A 17,704-nucleotide genomic window follows, 5' to 3' on the forward strand; every position below is an offset into this window, starting at 1 on the left:
TAAATAGTTAACAACAATTCATTTTCGACTCATCGTGACATTTTAAGGTTAAGAGCTAGTTTAAGTTACACGCATTAAGCAATGTTGCTTTAATGGATCTTAAAGAGTCCGATAATGAGAATAAGTGATAGACATCATTATGGTTCTTGCAAACAACTCTGAACGGATTAAACAGCTCATAATTATATTTACATTGACTAACCTTAACCAAGGTAAAGTGCTTAGAGAAGCGGTTGCGGCCATTAAAGCTTATTTCACCAAGTAATGCAGGCGAGTTGATAGCACTATTTATTATTTTGATTACGAAGGAAACGCCAAGAACAAATCTAAGTTTCTCGAGAGACTGTAAGGACAACAGAAACAACCTATTTTCATAGAGGGGAAAGAGAGGCAATCGGATCCCAACCTAAGGTCAAACAGCAAGAATTGCTTTTGAACCGATTCAATTGAATCTACATAACACCTATATGAAGGAGACCACACAACAGAGGCTTACTCAAGTATAGCTCTAACCAAACACATGTACAGCCTTTTCATAATCTAAGGATCATTAGCATTGAATGAATTCCTCCAATTTAATGATCATCAAGCTCTTTGGACCTCCTCTTTATAAAACCAAGTGCGGTATGCTCTTTATTAACTAACTAACTAACTTAACTAAGAATTAACTAACAAGGAATTTGCTCAATGTATGTCAAGTTAGTTGATGCGCCATTCTTTTAGTAGAACGAGCAAGAAAAGCATATCCTAAGTAACATCTAAGAGAAATTTCAGATAGATCGGTTGAGAATCATTATTTTCAATTAAGTAAAATAAGATAAAAAAGATTTTGAAGATTTCGATTTTTTTTACCCGCCTTGTTCACATCAAATAAATAAAATTTTTGAAATTTTCATAATAGTGAATATTTATTTAAAGATATTTCTGTTGTTACACAATATAAGTTTCAATGGGTATGAGTGTGAGTGTTTGTATCTGTAGTGTGCATCGATGCATGATTGCACATGATTGATATATACATTCATTAAAAAAGATATTTTTTTTTTTTTTTTTGTAATTTACTTAATTGTATTTTCTCGGATATAATTTTGATTAAATTTTTAATTTATTTATTTATTTATTTTTGTTTTTGTCAATGTTTGCCCTAAATTTGATATTCCCGATAAATTTTTTGAAATGTTTGATCATCTCTGGAAATGGAAGAAAATTTTTTTTTTTTTTTATATATATATATTTTAGGAATATATTAAGCAAATTTATTATAATATTGAATGGATTTATTGTTCTTTTGGGTAAAATTTGTGGAATAATAAGAAACAAAAAAAAAAAAAAAATGAAGCCAGAAAAATTTTCTTCTCTGTGTGCGTGTTTGCTTGATTTGGTGATAATATTTAACAACGTGCTGCTATTTATTTTTTTTTTTTTTACTTATTTTTTAAATATATTAAAAATAAAAGTTTTTAATTTGAAAGAACCATAACAAGGCTAAAAAGCGCTAGGAACACATAAATTTTATGAAGCAATTAAACAACATATTAGAAAGGTAATATAATTAACTTAAGTAATCGTTAGGTCGGTATTGTGAAAACAATAACAAAATCTTTCAGGAACAACGTTTAAGGAGGAAGAAGATCGAAGCCAATGCGTCCCTTTTAAGAGTAATTCTTATGTCTATTGCGATATATAAATATTTTGATTTATTTAAGGTTTTAAAATTATTGAGATAAATTCTCTTCCTTTCTTTCTTTTCATTTCATTATTAATAAAATTTAATTTTAAATTTTTAAGATTTACAAATAAATATATATAAGAGAGATATGTTTTTCTTTTCCTATTACAGGCTTCAAAAAAAAAAAAAAAAAAAAAAAAAATTAAAAAGTGGAGAAAATTTTGTAAAGAAATGTAAGCGACAAATTAAGATAAATTAAATTGAAAAATTTTTTTTTCATTTTTTTGAGTCCATTCATTAAAAAAAAAAAAACTAAATGTGCGTGAACCACTATAGCTATAGCTTTTCCGTATTTCTTGCGTATGGTTGGGTCAAATATTAAGTGTGGATTGTTCCGAAACGATTTCCTTTTTTTTATTTTTAATTATTTTAATGACTTGATGCGGAACACTTGCTTGCTTAGTCACTTGCTTAGATGTTTTCTAAAAAGTAAATAAAGTTCATTGATTTGAAGCCGCCGGCATTGAAATGACTTTTAAATCATCGCCCTGAGAGAAATACACGTCGGGAACTACATGATTATGCGCTATTTTTACGTAAATGCAAAATTTTCATGAAAGCCATCACATTGGAGAATACTCAAAAACGTCGACGTGGTCTAAATTTAGTAAACTTAATTTACTTCTCAAATATTTTTTTTTTCTTCAAACTACAAATTAGGCTTTGCCGACACAGAGGGGTTAGCTTTCATGAGAGCTCCTACATAGACCAATACGATCGGAAACTTTTTGGCATATTTTTCATTAGAATTCTTATATAGCTTAGGATCTAGAAAGTGCATTTATCAGGTGCAAATTCGGTAAGGCTACATTTTATGCCAAATTGTTATTTTTGCCTTTTTACCATATAAAGATGCAATTTCCGTAGGAATAGTTGTTATATGGCAAGGAGTTCAAAAAATTTTCCCATTCGATCCAAATTTTTCGCACCAATTTGCCGAATGCCGAAATAATATTACTAATCGATCTTATCACGGAATCCTTTAAATTGCAAGAGTTGTTCTTATGACGCCCTATCAAAGTAAAGCCTTACATCTAGAATAGTCGAAAACGTGATCCGATTTAAACCATTTTCAATAGCGTTCGTGCTTGCGCCAAAAAAACGTCAGTGCACGAAATCTCATATAAATTAATCGAAAATTGCAACTTATAAGTTGAATATAAAAATATATATATGGACAGACATCAGACGGATAGATAGACAAGATTAAATCGATTTAGAAAATGATTAAGAAAATGGTTCCAAATCGATCGGTGTAATAAAAGGCGGATATCTCTCAAGCCCTTCTGGGTAGTTACAAATATTTGGACTGCGATATACTGTTGGTCTAATTGCTAAATTAACTGCTGTTGGCAACAGCAGTTGTACAATTTAAAATATCGTATTTTATCCACAGTGCATGAGATATATGTTCGATATAATTATTACAACTTAATTTTAAATGTCTATAATTTTAGTTAAAGCTAATAGTTGGTATGAAAATATTCGGTCCGAACTGTGTATAGCTTTTCTTTTTATAAGTAACCAATATGACTTTGGCCTGTCATTGAGTTATTCTAAAAACCGTATACATATCCCATTATATACTTTTAACCTTTATCTAGTCACTGAGATTCATTCTTGCTGAGAAATGCTTGCGGCGTTGAGGAAATTTTCATAAACAAATTGAAAAAGGCTTTGCTTTAATTGAAATTGTAGTAGCGTTGGGAAAAAATAATTTCAATGGTTTGACAGAGAAAAAAGATCTGTAAACGAAATTTTTGATTATCAAGGTAGGGGTTGGAATGTATAATTTGTGGATATATTCTACACATATATATATATATATATATATATATCTACTAAGTTTCTATTCGATCTCTCTCTTTCTCTTTCTCTCTCTTTCTCTCTCTCTCTGGCGTTCTTTTTCCCAAATGTCTCAACTTTTAGACGTGTACTTCTATGGTTTTGATACCGTCAAGGGGTGCAAAATAGGGAAAAATAATTCTATAAATTCTTCTCAAATCTGAAATCTAATTAAAGAAATACTTTACCACAATTTATTGTGATAAAATTTTAAATCATAATAACCCTGATCAGTTAGACCCTCCGTAGAGGATACCGTAGATGCAGCATCTTCTAGCGGTTGTTGATCTTGATTGATTTCTGGCGAGAGCTTATGACCAATCGGACGATTTATTTTTAATACACCGAATTCCTCACGATCTTCTTGATCGAATTCCATTTTATTTGATGGTGTAACAGCCATACCGACCCCTACTGACCGATTTTTCATTCCAGTATGTTGTTTGCTTAATTGAAATATTGGCGGTTTACGTGTGGTCGGCGATATATTATCATCGGCCATTACTGCAGCCACTTTTGATGCTTGACTAGATGGGCTATTAACATGAGATTCTTGCGTACCATTGGTGTCAGCGTTATGAGCGTCATTGTTGTCATGTGGAACATCGATTACATCATTATTATGTTCCGTTTCGCCGTTCTCTTCAGATTTATCGACCACATCAACTGATGGTGATGTTACTGGTTCCGGTTGGGGAGATGCTAAAGGTGTCGGTATCTTTTCAATTGTTTGCTCTTCTTCTTCAGTATTTAAATTTTGTAAATTTTCAGTTATATTATCAATGCTTGATTTGGTCGATTGACTAAAGAAATTCAAAGTAAATTTTATTTGATGTGAATTGAAATGAAAAAATATACATAAATAAATTAAATTTGCAAAATTTTAATTCAATTTAAAATTTTTTCTCAAACTTTACACACATATATATATATATATACATCATTTATTTTTATTTTTTTATTTTTTTTAATTCATAATTTAGTGTTTTTTTTCTTGTTTAACTTATAATTTTTTTTTTTTTACAGATAATATTATCTAATAGAAATAAAAGAAAAGAAAATTATATAGAAGAGAGAAAAAATTAATTGAATTACATAAATAAAACAACAAGCATGAAAGTTTGTATTCGCCTTAGGACGAATTTACGATACCAACCATCTAATTCATTTATAAATATATCAAAGCAATTTGGGAAATTTATGTATCCGTTTTAGACGCAGTGAATATTTTAGGTGCATTGATAAGCGGATTTCGCGAACCTTTCTCAACAAAAAAAAAAAAAAGAAAAGAAAACGGACATGAATCAATAGGCTTCGAATTTCATGAGCATTTCTGAGCATGTTAAACGGATGGTGGATATAAACAAAATCATTATTGTTACATATATTATCGTGTTCAAAGTATTCAAAAAGATTTATTTAAATAAAGGATTTTTTTTTTTTTTTTTTTTTTTTTTTAATGGAAATTTTTTCAACTTCTATAAAACAATTGAAACAATTCGTGTTAAAAAGAAACGTAAATGTTTTTTAAAATCGCTAATATTTCAATTAAGAAAAATATTTTACAAATCATGATATTCTGAAAATAAAGAAATAAAGAAATAAAAAATAAAAAGAAAAGTAAATAGAAAATTTATACATGAAATATAAAAAAAAAAAAAGCTAAAGAAAAAAAAAAAAGCTTAAATAAGTTCCTCTAATTACTCAGAATAGGAATTCGTGAATGCAACTAAGTTGGATGTTGTGCGCTCCTTTACTAAAATTAAAAATTATAGCACAAAAGTGGCCCGGAATCGCAATGCAACGCTCGAGTTCGTCTACTAATGTCTACCTAAATTTTAACCTCATCGCAATAGTGATGATGAATTCCGTACTACTTTGCGCTTAATATGTTAATCAATAGATTTGATATTACCACGAAGGCTGTCGTTGAAGTTTGCTTGAAGACTTGACTTGACTTTACGATTATCCACGCACTTAATATTGCGCCATTAATTGTCTCTTGCGTCAGTCTCCAAAGTCAAGGTTGTATTTTAAATTTCCATCATAATCAAAACACTACTGTTCCGTTCTTTGAGAATAAGTTTTACTCGTTTCTCAATCTGCTCACAATATATATATATATATATATAATTGAACTTAGGTCTTGAAGGGCTAACAATGATGTCTTTCAGAGTTTCCGTTACGAAATCATGCATAGACGCAATTAAAATTATTGAGGCGTATAAACAATTTCTAATCAATTTCACTTTTTTTTTTTTTGATAATCTCTCATAAAATTAATTTCGCTTTCAACTTTGAAACAATCGAAATTTCTTTGCCTTTGCGATGTAATAAATGGTTTATGATCATATAATGCACCGTATCGCCAATGATGATTTTTTTATAATTATTATAAATTTAATAATTGTTCCCAGTCGTTGAAAACTTGAAATGCGCAGAAATTCAAAAAAAAAAAAAAAACAAAAGCAAAAAAATGGCAACAACTTTAGGGGGAATGGAAGGTAAATCTGCCGACTTTTTAAATAAACTGCTTAGAGGGTCGATCTGTCTGTCAGATTATGTTCATCGATTTCTTTTTACATTCTTTTGTGTATGATGTTATTTAATGAATAAATAATACATGTTATGAATGAAAAGATTTTTTTATGACTTCTTTTCAATACGTTCAACTCACCTCCCCGAGCCAGTGGTATTTTGATTTGTTGATGGGCCATTATGAATTATCTGGAAAATTGAAGAAGAAAAATATGAATCAAATTTTTTTTTTTTTTTTCTTTTTTAAATTTATACGAACACACACAAACATGCGCACATACATGCTAGACTGAGATTTCACTTTCATTACATCTTGAATCAGATACGCAAATTATATTTAACCAAAACACAATTGTTTTTTTTTTTTTTTTTTTTTTAATCGGTTTTTTGCCCATCAAATGCTGAAATAGACGATGATCCTTAAAACATCATCATAAAACAGCATAGTGGAAGATATTACACGGTAAAGTAATAAAAAAAATATTTCCTTGAAACTTCTACGCGATATATTGTTTAAGTTTACGAAGCTGGTTAAAAGCTTTTCTCAATAAGGATGATATGTGATCTCTGATTGACGTTGCGGCCGTCTTTCACAAATATCGATCGTTAATATGTTTTTTTGTATATGTGTTGCGTTTAATGTAAGAATTTGCTCTATTATGATGTTGATTTCTTAGGAACGAGAATAGAAATCCCGCTATCCCTCCGAGATCCTGAGAATCCCCTTTAACGAATTACTCATGGCCTGACTTGGCATATATTGATCTAAAGGACATTACGTTTTAATAGGAAAGGTCTACGTGTACTAGACCGCATTTCAAAATATCGATTTATTATATATGATGCTTGTGGAAGAAATGTTTGTATCGGGTCGTGTCGGCCTTCAAGGTCGCCTTCCAAATATTATTCGTGCTCCTAAGAGGGAATATTGAACGCGCTTTAAATGAAATTAGTTAACCGTTTTATTTCATCAATCAAGACTTTACAAAAGTTGGGAACATAATCACACATACACACACACACACACACACACACACATCAATATAAAACGGACAAACAGTCAAGGCGAAAACTTAATATGCTATGATTTAATGACGATAGTAAGCTTGATATAATTCCCAGATTGATCGATGAATCGAGTTTGAAATTTGTACAATTTTCATTACGATTTTGTAGAATTAGGAGATTGTATGTTTGTGGAAATATTTTGTTGAAAAATTTACTTAATTAATATAATATGTTGGTCCATTACTCCTGGGATGAAGGAAAAAAAAAATTCAATTTTATACGATTCAGCATGATTTTCGCCAAGAGTGACGGATTAACTCCTCAAAAAGCCTCCGACTATTACCTTATCATTTGATTTCCTTAGAAAATTCATTGGAGATTTCTTAACAACGAAATAGTTGTTGGAGATTAGAAATATGAAAAATACCTGCTCTGCTGGGTGGACCGATAAATTGAACTTGCACTCGGGCCTGTTTTTCAATGGCCCAAGCATTCTTACAAGCATTTCTTGCAATTTCATTTTTCGATTATCGCGAACATATTTCAGAATTTTTTTTCTATATTTTTTGGCGGTCGTTGCTTGCAGCACTATTGACGTCCGCATCATTTCGTTTAAAGGCAGTTGACGATCTAAATATTGTTGTTTACCAACACTAAAGATCTTTATCGATCACAAACCAAAGTTCGATTTTTTGTTTTGAAAAAAGGGAAAAGTGGCGTCACTAAAACCACAAATAATCAAAATGACAAATTAAATTTTGAGATGCGTCATTTGAGGGCCCTTGCTGGGCCCTTTTGAAGAGGCAAAAAATAAAAATTTTATTTAAATTACAATCATGCGACGATCAACATGAACGCAAAAATTAATTTGTCCCAGATTCACTTATCTATCGGCGCAACAAAATCGCGTGTATGACTCGAAAAATTGTGTGCAAAAAACAAAAAAAAAATGAATGTTACAATCACACATTGAGACAATCAAAAACTACACAGTTCGATTTTCATTAAGAATTTTTTTTTTTTTAGGAAAATATTTAAAACTTTAATTTAATTTGAAAAAATTCGTATTATTTTTTTTTTTTTTTTTTGTACATTCATTCTATCCCTTAAATAATATGAATTTAGTAAATATATGATGGGAATAAAAAATTATGTCAAGTGAGTTATGTCAAGTAATGCCTTTGTAATAGCGTTTATCACTACTGCAGGCGGCACACAACAACACTGTATATGACTATGTAATCATATATACACTAAAGAAGAGTATGTATGTATATATATGTATTCAATATGCTAAACAAGTGGTTCCACTTAAAAGTAAATATTTGAAATAAAAGAGAAGTTTTTGAAAAAAAAAAGGGGGAAAAAAAAAAGACTAAAACCAAATATACCGTAACATTTATATAAAAAGGAAAATGAGAACAACTATATATAATAGACTTCCGTAATATGGTTTAAAATTTTTCATTGTTTTAAATTTCCTTTCGCTTTTCAACGGAACTAGAGCAAAAAGGACAATAATGCAGAACTTAACTTAAATATCGTGATGATAGCTCAAGGCAGAGTGCTGCTTGATATCACATAAGTGTATTTTATATATGTATGTGTATGCCACACATGCATGCAATTTGAAATCTATGAATGCCTACTGTTTGGCAACGGAATTTATATAAGTGTTACGCTTCTTATAATAATAATGTTTAAAAGAAAAGCAAATATTTCTTATCCTGCTCTATGGAAAAGTGAAAGTGCTGGCAAAGCAACTGGAAATGAAATTGGAAATTGGCTTACGTCCAAATATATATATATATGTTTATATATGTTTAAAGCATAAGAAAATTTAACATGCTTTACTTTAAATCTGGGGATAACCCATCACACGTAACGTTTAATATATATTTCAGATTTATTACAAGTGAATGAATGAATGAATGATTGAATGAATGAAGTCGAGTAGCGCAAAAGCACGGATGACAAATTTTAATTGTTTTTTTCTTTTTGCAAAAAGGCTTTTAAAACAAACTCACTTTTCATTACTTTTTCATAGGCATACGGTTTTATAGAGATAAGAGTGATTTCTAGTGTTTCTGAGATAATTTTTTGCATAATTTTTATCAGAACTTTTTCAAGGCATTTTTTTAGTAGCGGTGGCTCTCGATGCTGTACTGTAAGTATAATATGATAAAATTGATTTTTTTTTTTTTTTTTTTTTTTTTTTATATACTTCGCTAACGGGAATATCGCTCTCATTATATTTTTTTGATTATAATCAAAAGATATCGAGAAAACTTTTATTAGGATATTCGTTCAATCAATTGTTGTCAATCGTTTATTATGTTCTCTGCTAAGGATTGAAATTGTTTTGAAAATCGCCTTCAATTTCGTATTGGTTAGTATTCCGAAATATATTTTATTTATATTCGTTATTATATCTAAATATATGTTTGTACAAAAAAGTATACGTGTGAACATATTATTATATCGATGATAATATTGATATGATTGATGAAAATTGAGAAGGTCCTGGCTGCTGCACATAATAATTTTTTTTAAGAACACAACAATTTTTCACATATGAATATAGCAAGAAAAAAAAAATTAATACACGAAACTGTAAACGAAAAAAATTTTATCAACACGTGTTAAGCTCACACACACGAATGAGAATTTCGAATAAACGGTTTTTATATGAATAAAAAAATCACACTCCACACTCCTGTGTGTGTGTGTCAACGAGTGAGTATGTATTGCAAATTCAATTCAGTTGGCTCCAGCTGCTGCGGCAGCAGGCGGCAAAACTTCAGGCGGCATGGATTGGCCAACACCGGCGCCAGCGTTCATTTCATTCATATCAGTGCCGCGCACTAGATAAATAGTGGTCTGACAATTTGGGCAAGTAGTGCACATCTCCGGTTCCGGTTGAATTAAAGTAGCCGGCATCGAATGAACACCGACCTGTATCGGTGGCGGTTGTTGCGGTGGCGGTTGTTGCGGTGGAAGTTGTTGCAATTGTTGGTGCTGTTGCTGTTGCTGTTGCTGCATTTGTTGATGCTGCTGCTGTTGCTGTAATTGTTGCTGCTGTTGCTGTTGAATCGAAGGCGGCTGATATTGCTGCTGGCCCTGAGGCGTTTGATGCTGCGTGGGTAGCAGCTGCTGCTGCTGCGGTTGATGTTGATGTTGATGTTGTCCTTGAAGTTGAACGGGCGGTTGCTGGACCTATTTCCCAATTTGTTCAATTGTTCAAAATACACATTTAATCACATACCCGCTCATATACATATAGAAAGAGAGAGAGAGAGACAGAGAGAGAGTGGGAAGGAGAGAGACAGAGAGAAAGAGAGAGAAACATACACACAAACACATACCATCAACCGAATTGATCAGACAGTTACAGTACAGAGCGAATAATAAGTAAACAAAAGAATTGATATGATTAGCACATAAAGGAAAAAAAGAGATTGCTTTATTTATAAATATTTAAATAATAATATGCAGAATTTACATGGGTTGCTATTGGATTTTTGCCATGCGATTGTCCTCCTGACGCTACTTGCATTTGAACTTGCGATGGTGGCAAGTTAGGCTGAGCTACTTGCGGTTGTTGCGGCGGCGATAATTGCGGTGGTACTTGCTGCGGTTGTTGCTGATGATACTTATTATGCTGATGAGCCTTTGAAGATGTTACTGATATACCATCGCCCTGCGGCTGTAATCGTCAATAAGAAAGCATGCGTACAAACTCCTTGCTTTAGTTTTTTTGTTATCACGCTTATGTACAGTGTCCCTCCTTCTCTAAAGTCAATTTACTTAAATTTCAGTTTCAATTTTCCCTTTTGCATGTCGTCGGACGGCAAATAATATCATTAATCCGTATACATACGTATGATGCAAAAACTTATTGCACATTATTGATTACTACAATGCTTTTTGATTCCCTGAATCCCTCGAAGGTTCTATTATACAATTGTCCAGCCCATATTTTATGTGCTCTTGCGCTATCACTTTCTCTAAACGCGACAGAATTTATTACTCGTGACGTTGAAGGACCTCGTAAAAAGAGAATCCCAAAAATCGGAAACATCGAACAGCATATAATAAAATATGATTTATAAAGGAAAGAAATTTTTGCTTGTCGAACTCGATTCGACTTCGAATGCATGCATAAACACACTAATAAACAAAATTATATAATTTTTTATCAAAGATTTTTTTCGAAGAAAAGCAACACAGTAAGTTTCTCTACAAATTTCACATAAAGTTTTTTGCAAAAATTTTTCTTGACTAAAGGAATGAGTTTTTACGGCACATAGTTTTAAAAAATTTGAGTGGAAATAAGAAGTTGAATATTTCTATCTTCCACAACAAGTCAAGAGTAAATTTCTTTCCGACCGTACTTTGAAGGAATCGATTACGAGGCGTAAACACAAAGTAGTTTACGTCCGATTTCCCTTGAGATTATGGTGATGCATGCAAAAAAGTGATTATAATCAAAAAAAAAAAAAAACCATCTTCCTCTTCCTCTAGCCGCTTTCTAACTATCTAACAAAATCTTTTCTGATCAACACTCTGACTGCACATATTTAGGAAATCTTGCCTCTAATAAACCTTCCTGCTCATTGTCCTATCCCGTGTGTAGCCACAGCCAGTAGTACAAAGTGTAATAAGTTATGTTGTACGAAGGAAATATAATAAAAAATTAAAAAAAAAAAATTTTTTTTTCTTTTTATAATTACCGGTACTGAAGGTTGTCCAGCAGCAGGCATATTTTGGATTTGGAGTTGACGCGCAGCATAGGCATCATCGTTTGAGCCCTAATGTATATAATATTTAAAAACAATTCAGTTATAAGATTTAGTTACAAATAAGAGTGTAATAAATATGATGTCGTCTCGTTTTTTATCGACAAACGAACGTACAGTTCACATCTAAAATAAAATTTTAGTTTATATCTCTATGGTCAACTCGCAAATATATCAAAAGCAATGAAGACACGTTATGAAAAGACTTATCTCGCCGTTAGTTGGAATAGAATAAGGGCTTCTTTTTTTTAATATTTACCGATACGGAAGGTTGTCCGGCAGCAGGCATATTTTGGATTTGACGCGCCGCATAAACATCATCGTTTAGGCCCTAAGTAACAAGCCAAAATTCAGAATAAATTTCAGCTAATAGCTAAACAAAAAATTTACCGAATGACGTGGAAATAATGGTTTAGTGAAAATATTTTTCTTTAAATATTCTTCGTCCACATCTTGGAGACCCTGATGAGTTTGGAAGAGAAATAGAGATAAAAATTTTTTTTACAAAAAATATTGAAATAAACTAAATAACTAAATTTCAGCAAGAAAAGGATTCGAAAAGATTAGAAAAGATGCCGTCTCCTAGATAGCAGCCCCGCAACTTACGGAATCAGCCTGATAAACCTTTGAATAGCAATAGCACGAGTTGTCCATGTTTATTGTAAAATAAGTGAAGGATGATAGCGGTAAGCTTCCCGTCAGAAAATTCTTTGATAACAAATTTTTTAGCTCAGCTTCTATTATAAACGAGTTTTTTTTATTTTAAAAAAGTCATTGCGCATGAAAGCAACTGACAGAGCAGAGCAGCCATGGACTTTCATTTATGAAAGAAAAGTCAATTATAAAAAAAAAAAATTAAAGAAAATGTCAGTGGAGCATTATTCATTTTTTACGCCGGCATCTCTTCAGACGATTTTTTTTTGCGCTATGAGCAATGCAAGCCACAAGGCATAGAAGAGGAATAGAAAAATATGATAATTCAATCACTTACCGATCTACGCTCAATGATTGGTGTTTGTCTAGCGTTCATTTTACTTAAAGCATCCAAAGGATTTTTTCGAGCCTTTTTTTCCAAAGAAAAGAAAAAAGAAAAAAAAAAAAAAAAAAACAGAAGAAGAAGAAAATATTGAATTTTGCTTTTCACTTATAAAGGGATTTTAAAGCAAACTTACATTTTGTTTGGCTAATTCGGCAGCTTGACTAGGGGTCACGCTAACATCACTGGTGCTTTTCTTTTTTGATAATTTTTTTTTTTTTTTTTTTTTTTAAACAAAAATTAAGAAAAATCGTAATGCACTTTATTGAAACACAAATTTGTAATAGAATTCTTCTTCTCTCCGCTCATTTCCGCTCATTCTTGACCGAAAGTGGAGGATACCGAAACAGTTAGCTGGCTACCCAGACACAGGCAGACAAAGCCTAGCCAGAGGGCCGGGCAGCCGGCGAAATGAGAATAAGAGAGAAGAGAAGAAAGGAGGTGTTATCTATCCCTGAGAGACTTACTAATATTTGCGTCTTCGATGATCCGGGCTTATTGCTATGCACGCTTTGCCTGTGGCTACGTTTAGATTCCATTTTTTTTTTGCTTGCTAAAGACAGGATGATAGGGGTCGCGGCTGCTTTTATATAAGTTTTTCGTTATTTCGAGATTAATTTTTGCTTTCTGCTGTGTATTTGATTGATTATTAATGAACACGCGTTTTATTTGATTTTAACCATCAATTGAAAACGAAATTTTTACACAATCAACATTAAACAGACGTTTATTTTAAAAAATATATATATATGTGTTCGGGTAAAAGCGGAAGTTTTTATTTTCAAGTTTTCTTAAAATTTGACACTATTCTGAAAAATCCTCAATTATTCTGGTTGAAGAATTTGAAAGTAATTTCAAAACGATTGTGTTTTGGTTTTTATTTTTATTTTTTTTTACCTTTTTTGTATTAATAAGGTTTTTTTTTTTTTCTTTTGAAACAGCAAAGAATTGAATATATTTATATGTACATATATATTTATTTGTATATATACACATACATATTTATGTATATATCTATATTTATTTATGTGTATATATTTATATATATATATATATATATATATATATATTTATATACATATATATATATATACATATATATAAGTATATACATATATATGTGTGTGTGGGCGCATAAGTATTGTGTGTGTAAATTAAACAAACAGAGTTCAATCTATAACTGGTGGGTTACATGTAGCAAAAAAAAAAAAAAAACCGCCTGATTCTCAATCGGTTACAAATTGGAAAACAATTAAAAATGCAGTAAAGTAATTGTGTTGTTAGTCATTCAAAAATACACACACACACGCAAGTGAAAACAAGCTAACAAATATAGTAAAAATGAATTTCAATGGATTTGATTAAATACCTCAGCCATACTGCAGGTTGGTCGCCGGGCACCGTAACGCCCGACTGGCGCAATTTGGGTTATTTGTGCGGATAACTTGCTTGCTTCTAATTGCCGCGAACGTTTCTTATTAAGCTCATCACCCAGATAAGTAGCACCGAATAATTGCGTATTAGGACTGGTCGATTATATAATTTTTTTTTTTTTTTTAACATATTTTGATGATGATGATGAGTTGTTGTTGTTTCCATTATCATTGTTGTTGTTGTTGTTGTTGTTGATTTTGGTGGTGATGGCGATGATAATGGTGAAGGTTAGTTAATATTTAATTGAATGAAAAATGAAAATATATAAACATTAATTACTTATTATTATTAACAAGCAAAAATTTATTGTTTGCATTATTTTACTAATTTAATTAAATTATTGCGCATAATCTTTGTTAAGTAAAATAAGCATAAAGTATTTTTATAACCACAATGCTAAGATATCGTTTCAGAATTCTCAAAGGTTATACATATTTCTAATTAACTTTAAAGCCCGGCCTTTTTTTCTATCTATGGTATTTTTTTTGGCACATATTACTTTATATGTGCCCGTTACTTTACAGGAATTTATAAAGAAAACCGATATTTTGTTTATACGTATGTTCTTATTTGATGGCCGTAGATTAAATTTGAAAATGAATGCAAATCTGGCCAATGCACATAACACGTAGCATAGATACTATCCTACATAATACAATGAAATTGTTGATCAACACCCCCCATCTCAGCCATCCCCCGCGAATGCTCCTTAGAATTATATAAACGTCCGATGCAAGAATGGCCATAGTACCGCGCACAATAAACGCGCCCAAATTGCGCAAAAAAGCAACTTCGAATCTGAGAGTTAAGATCCCATAGTAGCGCGGAAAGTCCAAGTAAATAATGGCCAGGTCTATCTGAACATTCAAAGAGAAAATAGATATGATTAGCCTACAACAATAAAGGAGCGTAACTAACATTCTGTGCAGTAGATGTTATTGCAATATTCGTAAATAAAGCGGGAAAGTTGAAAGTAAGATCAACTCATTAACGCACTCACAATCCACAAAATACTCTACAACAAGTAGAGTAATTGGCTTAAATTGATAGGTATGCATACAACATTCTTGTCGTTAAGGCATACATAATAGGAAAGCTTCAATAATGCTACTAAGGATCAATTCATAGATACGAATTGCTTGGAGATTGATTGGAGTGCTAGTAAGTCAGTTGTTCTAGCATCGAAATATGTGCCAAAAGAGGGATCTAAGAATCGCATCAGATATGGCTGCATTTCCTTTAATAAGAGTCAAATGCGGACATTATTTATAATAAGTAAGTGGCAGTAATGGCACAAAGAGTTCCAAAAAAACAGTTGTTTTTCGCACAAAAAATTATTTGATGATAGGATAGATGTCAAGAAAAAAGTCATGTCTAAAAGATTGTGCAGAACCAAGGCTTGGCAAGACTTGGGTTAGTCGTCATTGTATCAAAGGATTTTTTCCTGAACACAAATCGAATATTTCGGTTTACAGTTTATTCGAACGTTTTTGATTATTAATTTAAGGTCGTTTACACCATATTCTATCCGAGCCAATAATAATGTTTTGCTATTACTTAAAGGCTTCATATTTGCCAATGTGAGCAAACTTTATTCAATTTCAATTTAATTTCTACTGAAATATATATATACATATACATATATAAGATCGATCGATCAACTTTCGCTATTTGATTTAATTGATACATTTGCTGAATGTTATAACAAAAATTGTTTTAATTGTCTAATCCTTACTCGTTCGTCGTCTTGCTTCATTTTGTGCTCTTTGGTGTTATGATAATTGAGTAACCGACTCATTATTATTAGATCGAGGATTATCAATAGCTTTAAACTTTTCCGGGACAAAACAAAATAATTTTACGAAGAAGAAGTCAATGCAAATATAATTTTGAACTGTTTAACCCGCACAGAGTTGTTTGCTAGAACCTAAATGATGTCTATCATCTATTCTCATTAATGGACTCTTTAAAGTCCATTAAAGCAATATTGCTTAATAAGCGCGAATTACCTATGTCATACTTAAACTGACTTAACCTTAAATATGTCATTATGAGTCGAAAATTAATTTGTTGTTAACAATTATCGGTTGCCAAGCTTATGCATGTTTGCGATGGCTTAGGGGTTCACTTGCAATTTGGTCCTGTATCGGTTGTGGGTGTGGCTCTAGGCTAATTGTGTACATGCCTTTTTTTTTTTTTTTCTTTCTTTTTTTTCCTCCTTATTTGTTTTATTGTACTTATACTAAGTTTTATTATTAATTAATTTTAAGATTTACTTAAGAGTCAATTGAACTCGACTGCCATTTTGTTTTAATTGAGTTTCTTGTATAAGTGGAATAAATAAATAAATAAATAAGAAGCTGTGCACAAATTCATCCGCAAATAGCATAGTAATAGACATACGCGCTGGATGAACTAAGCATATAATGTAATGTAAACAAGTAAAACTATTATAATCGGACAAGATTGGTCATTATGTAGTATACCCTATGTACATTCCCATCTCTACAACGCTTAAGTTAATGTAATTCAATTCTTCAATTGGAGTAAGAATATTATATTTTTACCCTTGATCGAAACTGCTTTTGACTAACGCCTTCTTTCTGAAGCCTTAATTCTTGGGACTAGAAGAATTTTTACTACAGCCAACTGGCAACTGGCAACAGGCAACAGGCAATTAAGAGACGAACTGATAGAAAAATGGACAAATCGAAGCAAAAATTTTCTACCGATTAATAATATAATCTTTATACGACCTCGAATAATAAAGCTTTCTTTCCGACTGTTGCAAACGTTACGACGAAAGGGAATATATTATGAAAATTTGTAATTTGCTTCGAGGTAAAGTCGTACTTTTCATGAGTTTACGTGAACTGATGTAATTTAATTTTAGAAAAAAATATTGGAAAATCGTCTTATCAAATATTAAATCGAAATATACGAAAAATTTTGAATTTTACTTTCCGTCAGTATCCTTATATGCGGTTGGGCTAAAAAACTAGATCTACGTGATCAAACTTTGATTTGAATTAACTTTTATGCCAAATATATGCTACAAATCAATCTTTATTATAAAATATTAAAATTTAGACCTTTTATCTTATTATTATATAAAGAATAGGTATGCAAGGTAAGGTATTTTCACATCAGTTTAATGTACCACTTTGCCGTTTTCTTTGAAATGTTTTGAAAATTGTTGACTTTTTTTCCCAAAATAAGGCGTTGTATGAGGGGTTGCAGTAAAGATAATCCAATTCAATTCATTTTTAATAAATTTTTGGGCTAAAGGGCCACCCATGGATTGCAGCGCACAAA

General features: G+C 31.3%; 2 protein-coding genes across 5 annotated transcripts in view; both read right to left on the reverse strand.

Moving 5' to 3' along the window:
- Positions 1-2,946: 2,946 nt before the first annotated feature.
- The window catches only part of LOC119632459 (alpha-tubulin N-acetyltransferase 1), a 48,323-nt gene continuing 33,565 nt past the window's right edge, over positions 2,947-17,704 (reverse strand). For all 4 annotated transcript variants that reach the window (XM_038025377.1, XM_038025374.1, XM_038025376.1 and 1 more), the window contains 3 exons: positions 14,325-14,481; positions 6,252-6,301; positions 2,947-4,377 (listed from right to left, as the gene is read on the reverse strand). In XM_038025377.1, coding sequence (XP_037881305.1) covers positions 3,759-4,377; positions 6,252-6,301; positions 14,325-14,481 — 826 coding nt within the window. In that variant the 3' untranslated portion in view covers positions 2,947-3,758. The remainder of the gene's footprint in view (positions 4,378-6,251; positions 6,302-14,324; positions 14,482-17,704) is intronic.
- LOC119632461 lies at positions 10,558-13,691 on the reverse strand. Its single transcript, XM_038025380.1, has 7 exons — positions 13,423-13,691; positions 13,092-13,151; positions 12,911-12,982; positions 12,310-12,381; positions 12,179-12,250; positions 11,854-11,931; positions 10,558-10,826 (listed from the first exon to the last, which is right to left on the reverse strand). Exons 1-7 carry the CDS (start codon positions 13,492-13,494, stop codon positions 10,584-10,586), a joined length of 669 nt encoding a protein of 222 aa, XP_037881308.1. The 5' UTR covers positions 13,495-13,691; the 3' UTR covers positions 10,558-10,583.

This window comes from Glossina fuscipes, unplaced genomic scaffold, assembly GCF_014805625.2.
Source record: "Glossina fuscipes isolate IAEA_lab_2018 unplaced genomic scaffold, Yale_Gfus_2 1, whole genome shotgun sequence".
Taxonomy (NCBI): Eukaryota; Metazoa; Arthropoda; class Insecta; order Diptera; family Glossinidae; genus Glossina; species Glossina fuscipes.

Bases quoted from the DNA above. Each gene is read 5' to 3' on its own strand.
- LOC119632461 (XM_038025380.1), bottom strand. From the start codon at position 13,494: ATGGAATCTAAACGTAGCCACAGGCAAAGCGTGCATAGCAATAAGCCC. The intron at 12,382-12,910 runs GTAAGTGATTGA...CAAACTCATCAG, and splicing joins CAATCATTGAGCGTAGATCG to GGTCTCCAAGATGTGGACGA. The intron at 11,932-12,178 runs GTAAATATTAAA...TATATACATTAG, and splicing joins CCGGACAACCTTCCGTATCG to GGCTCAAACGATGATGCCTA.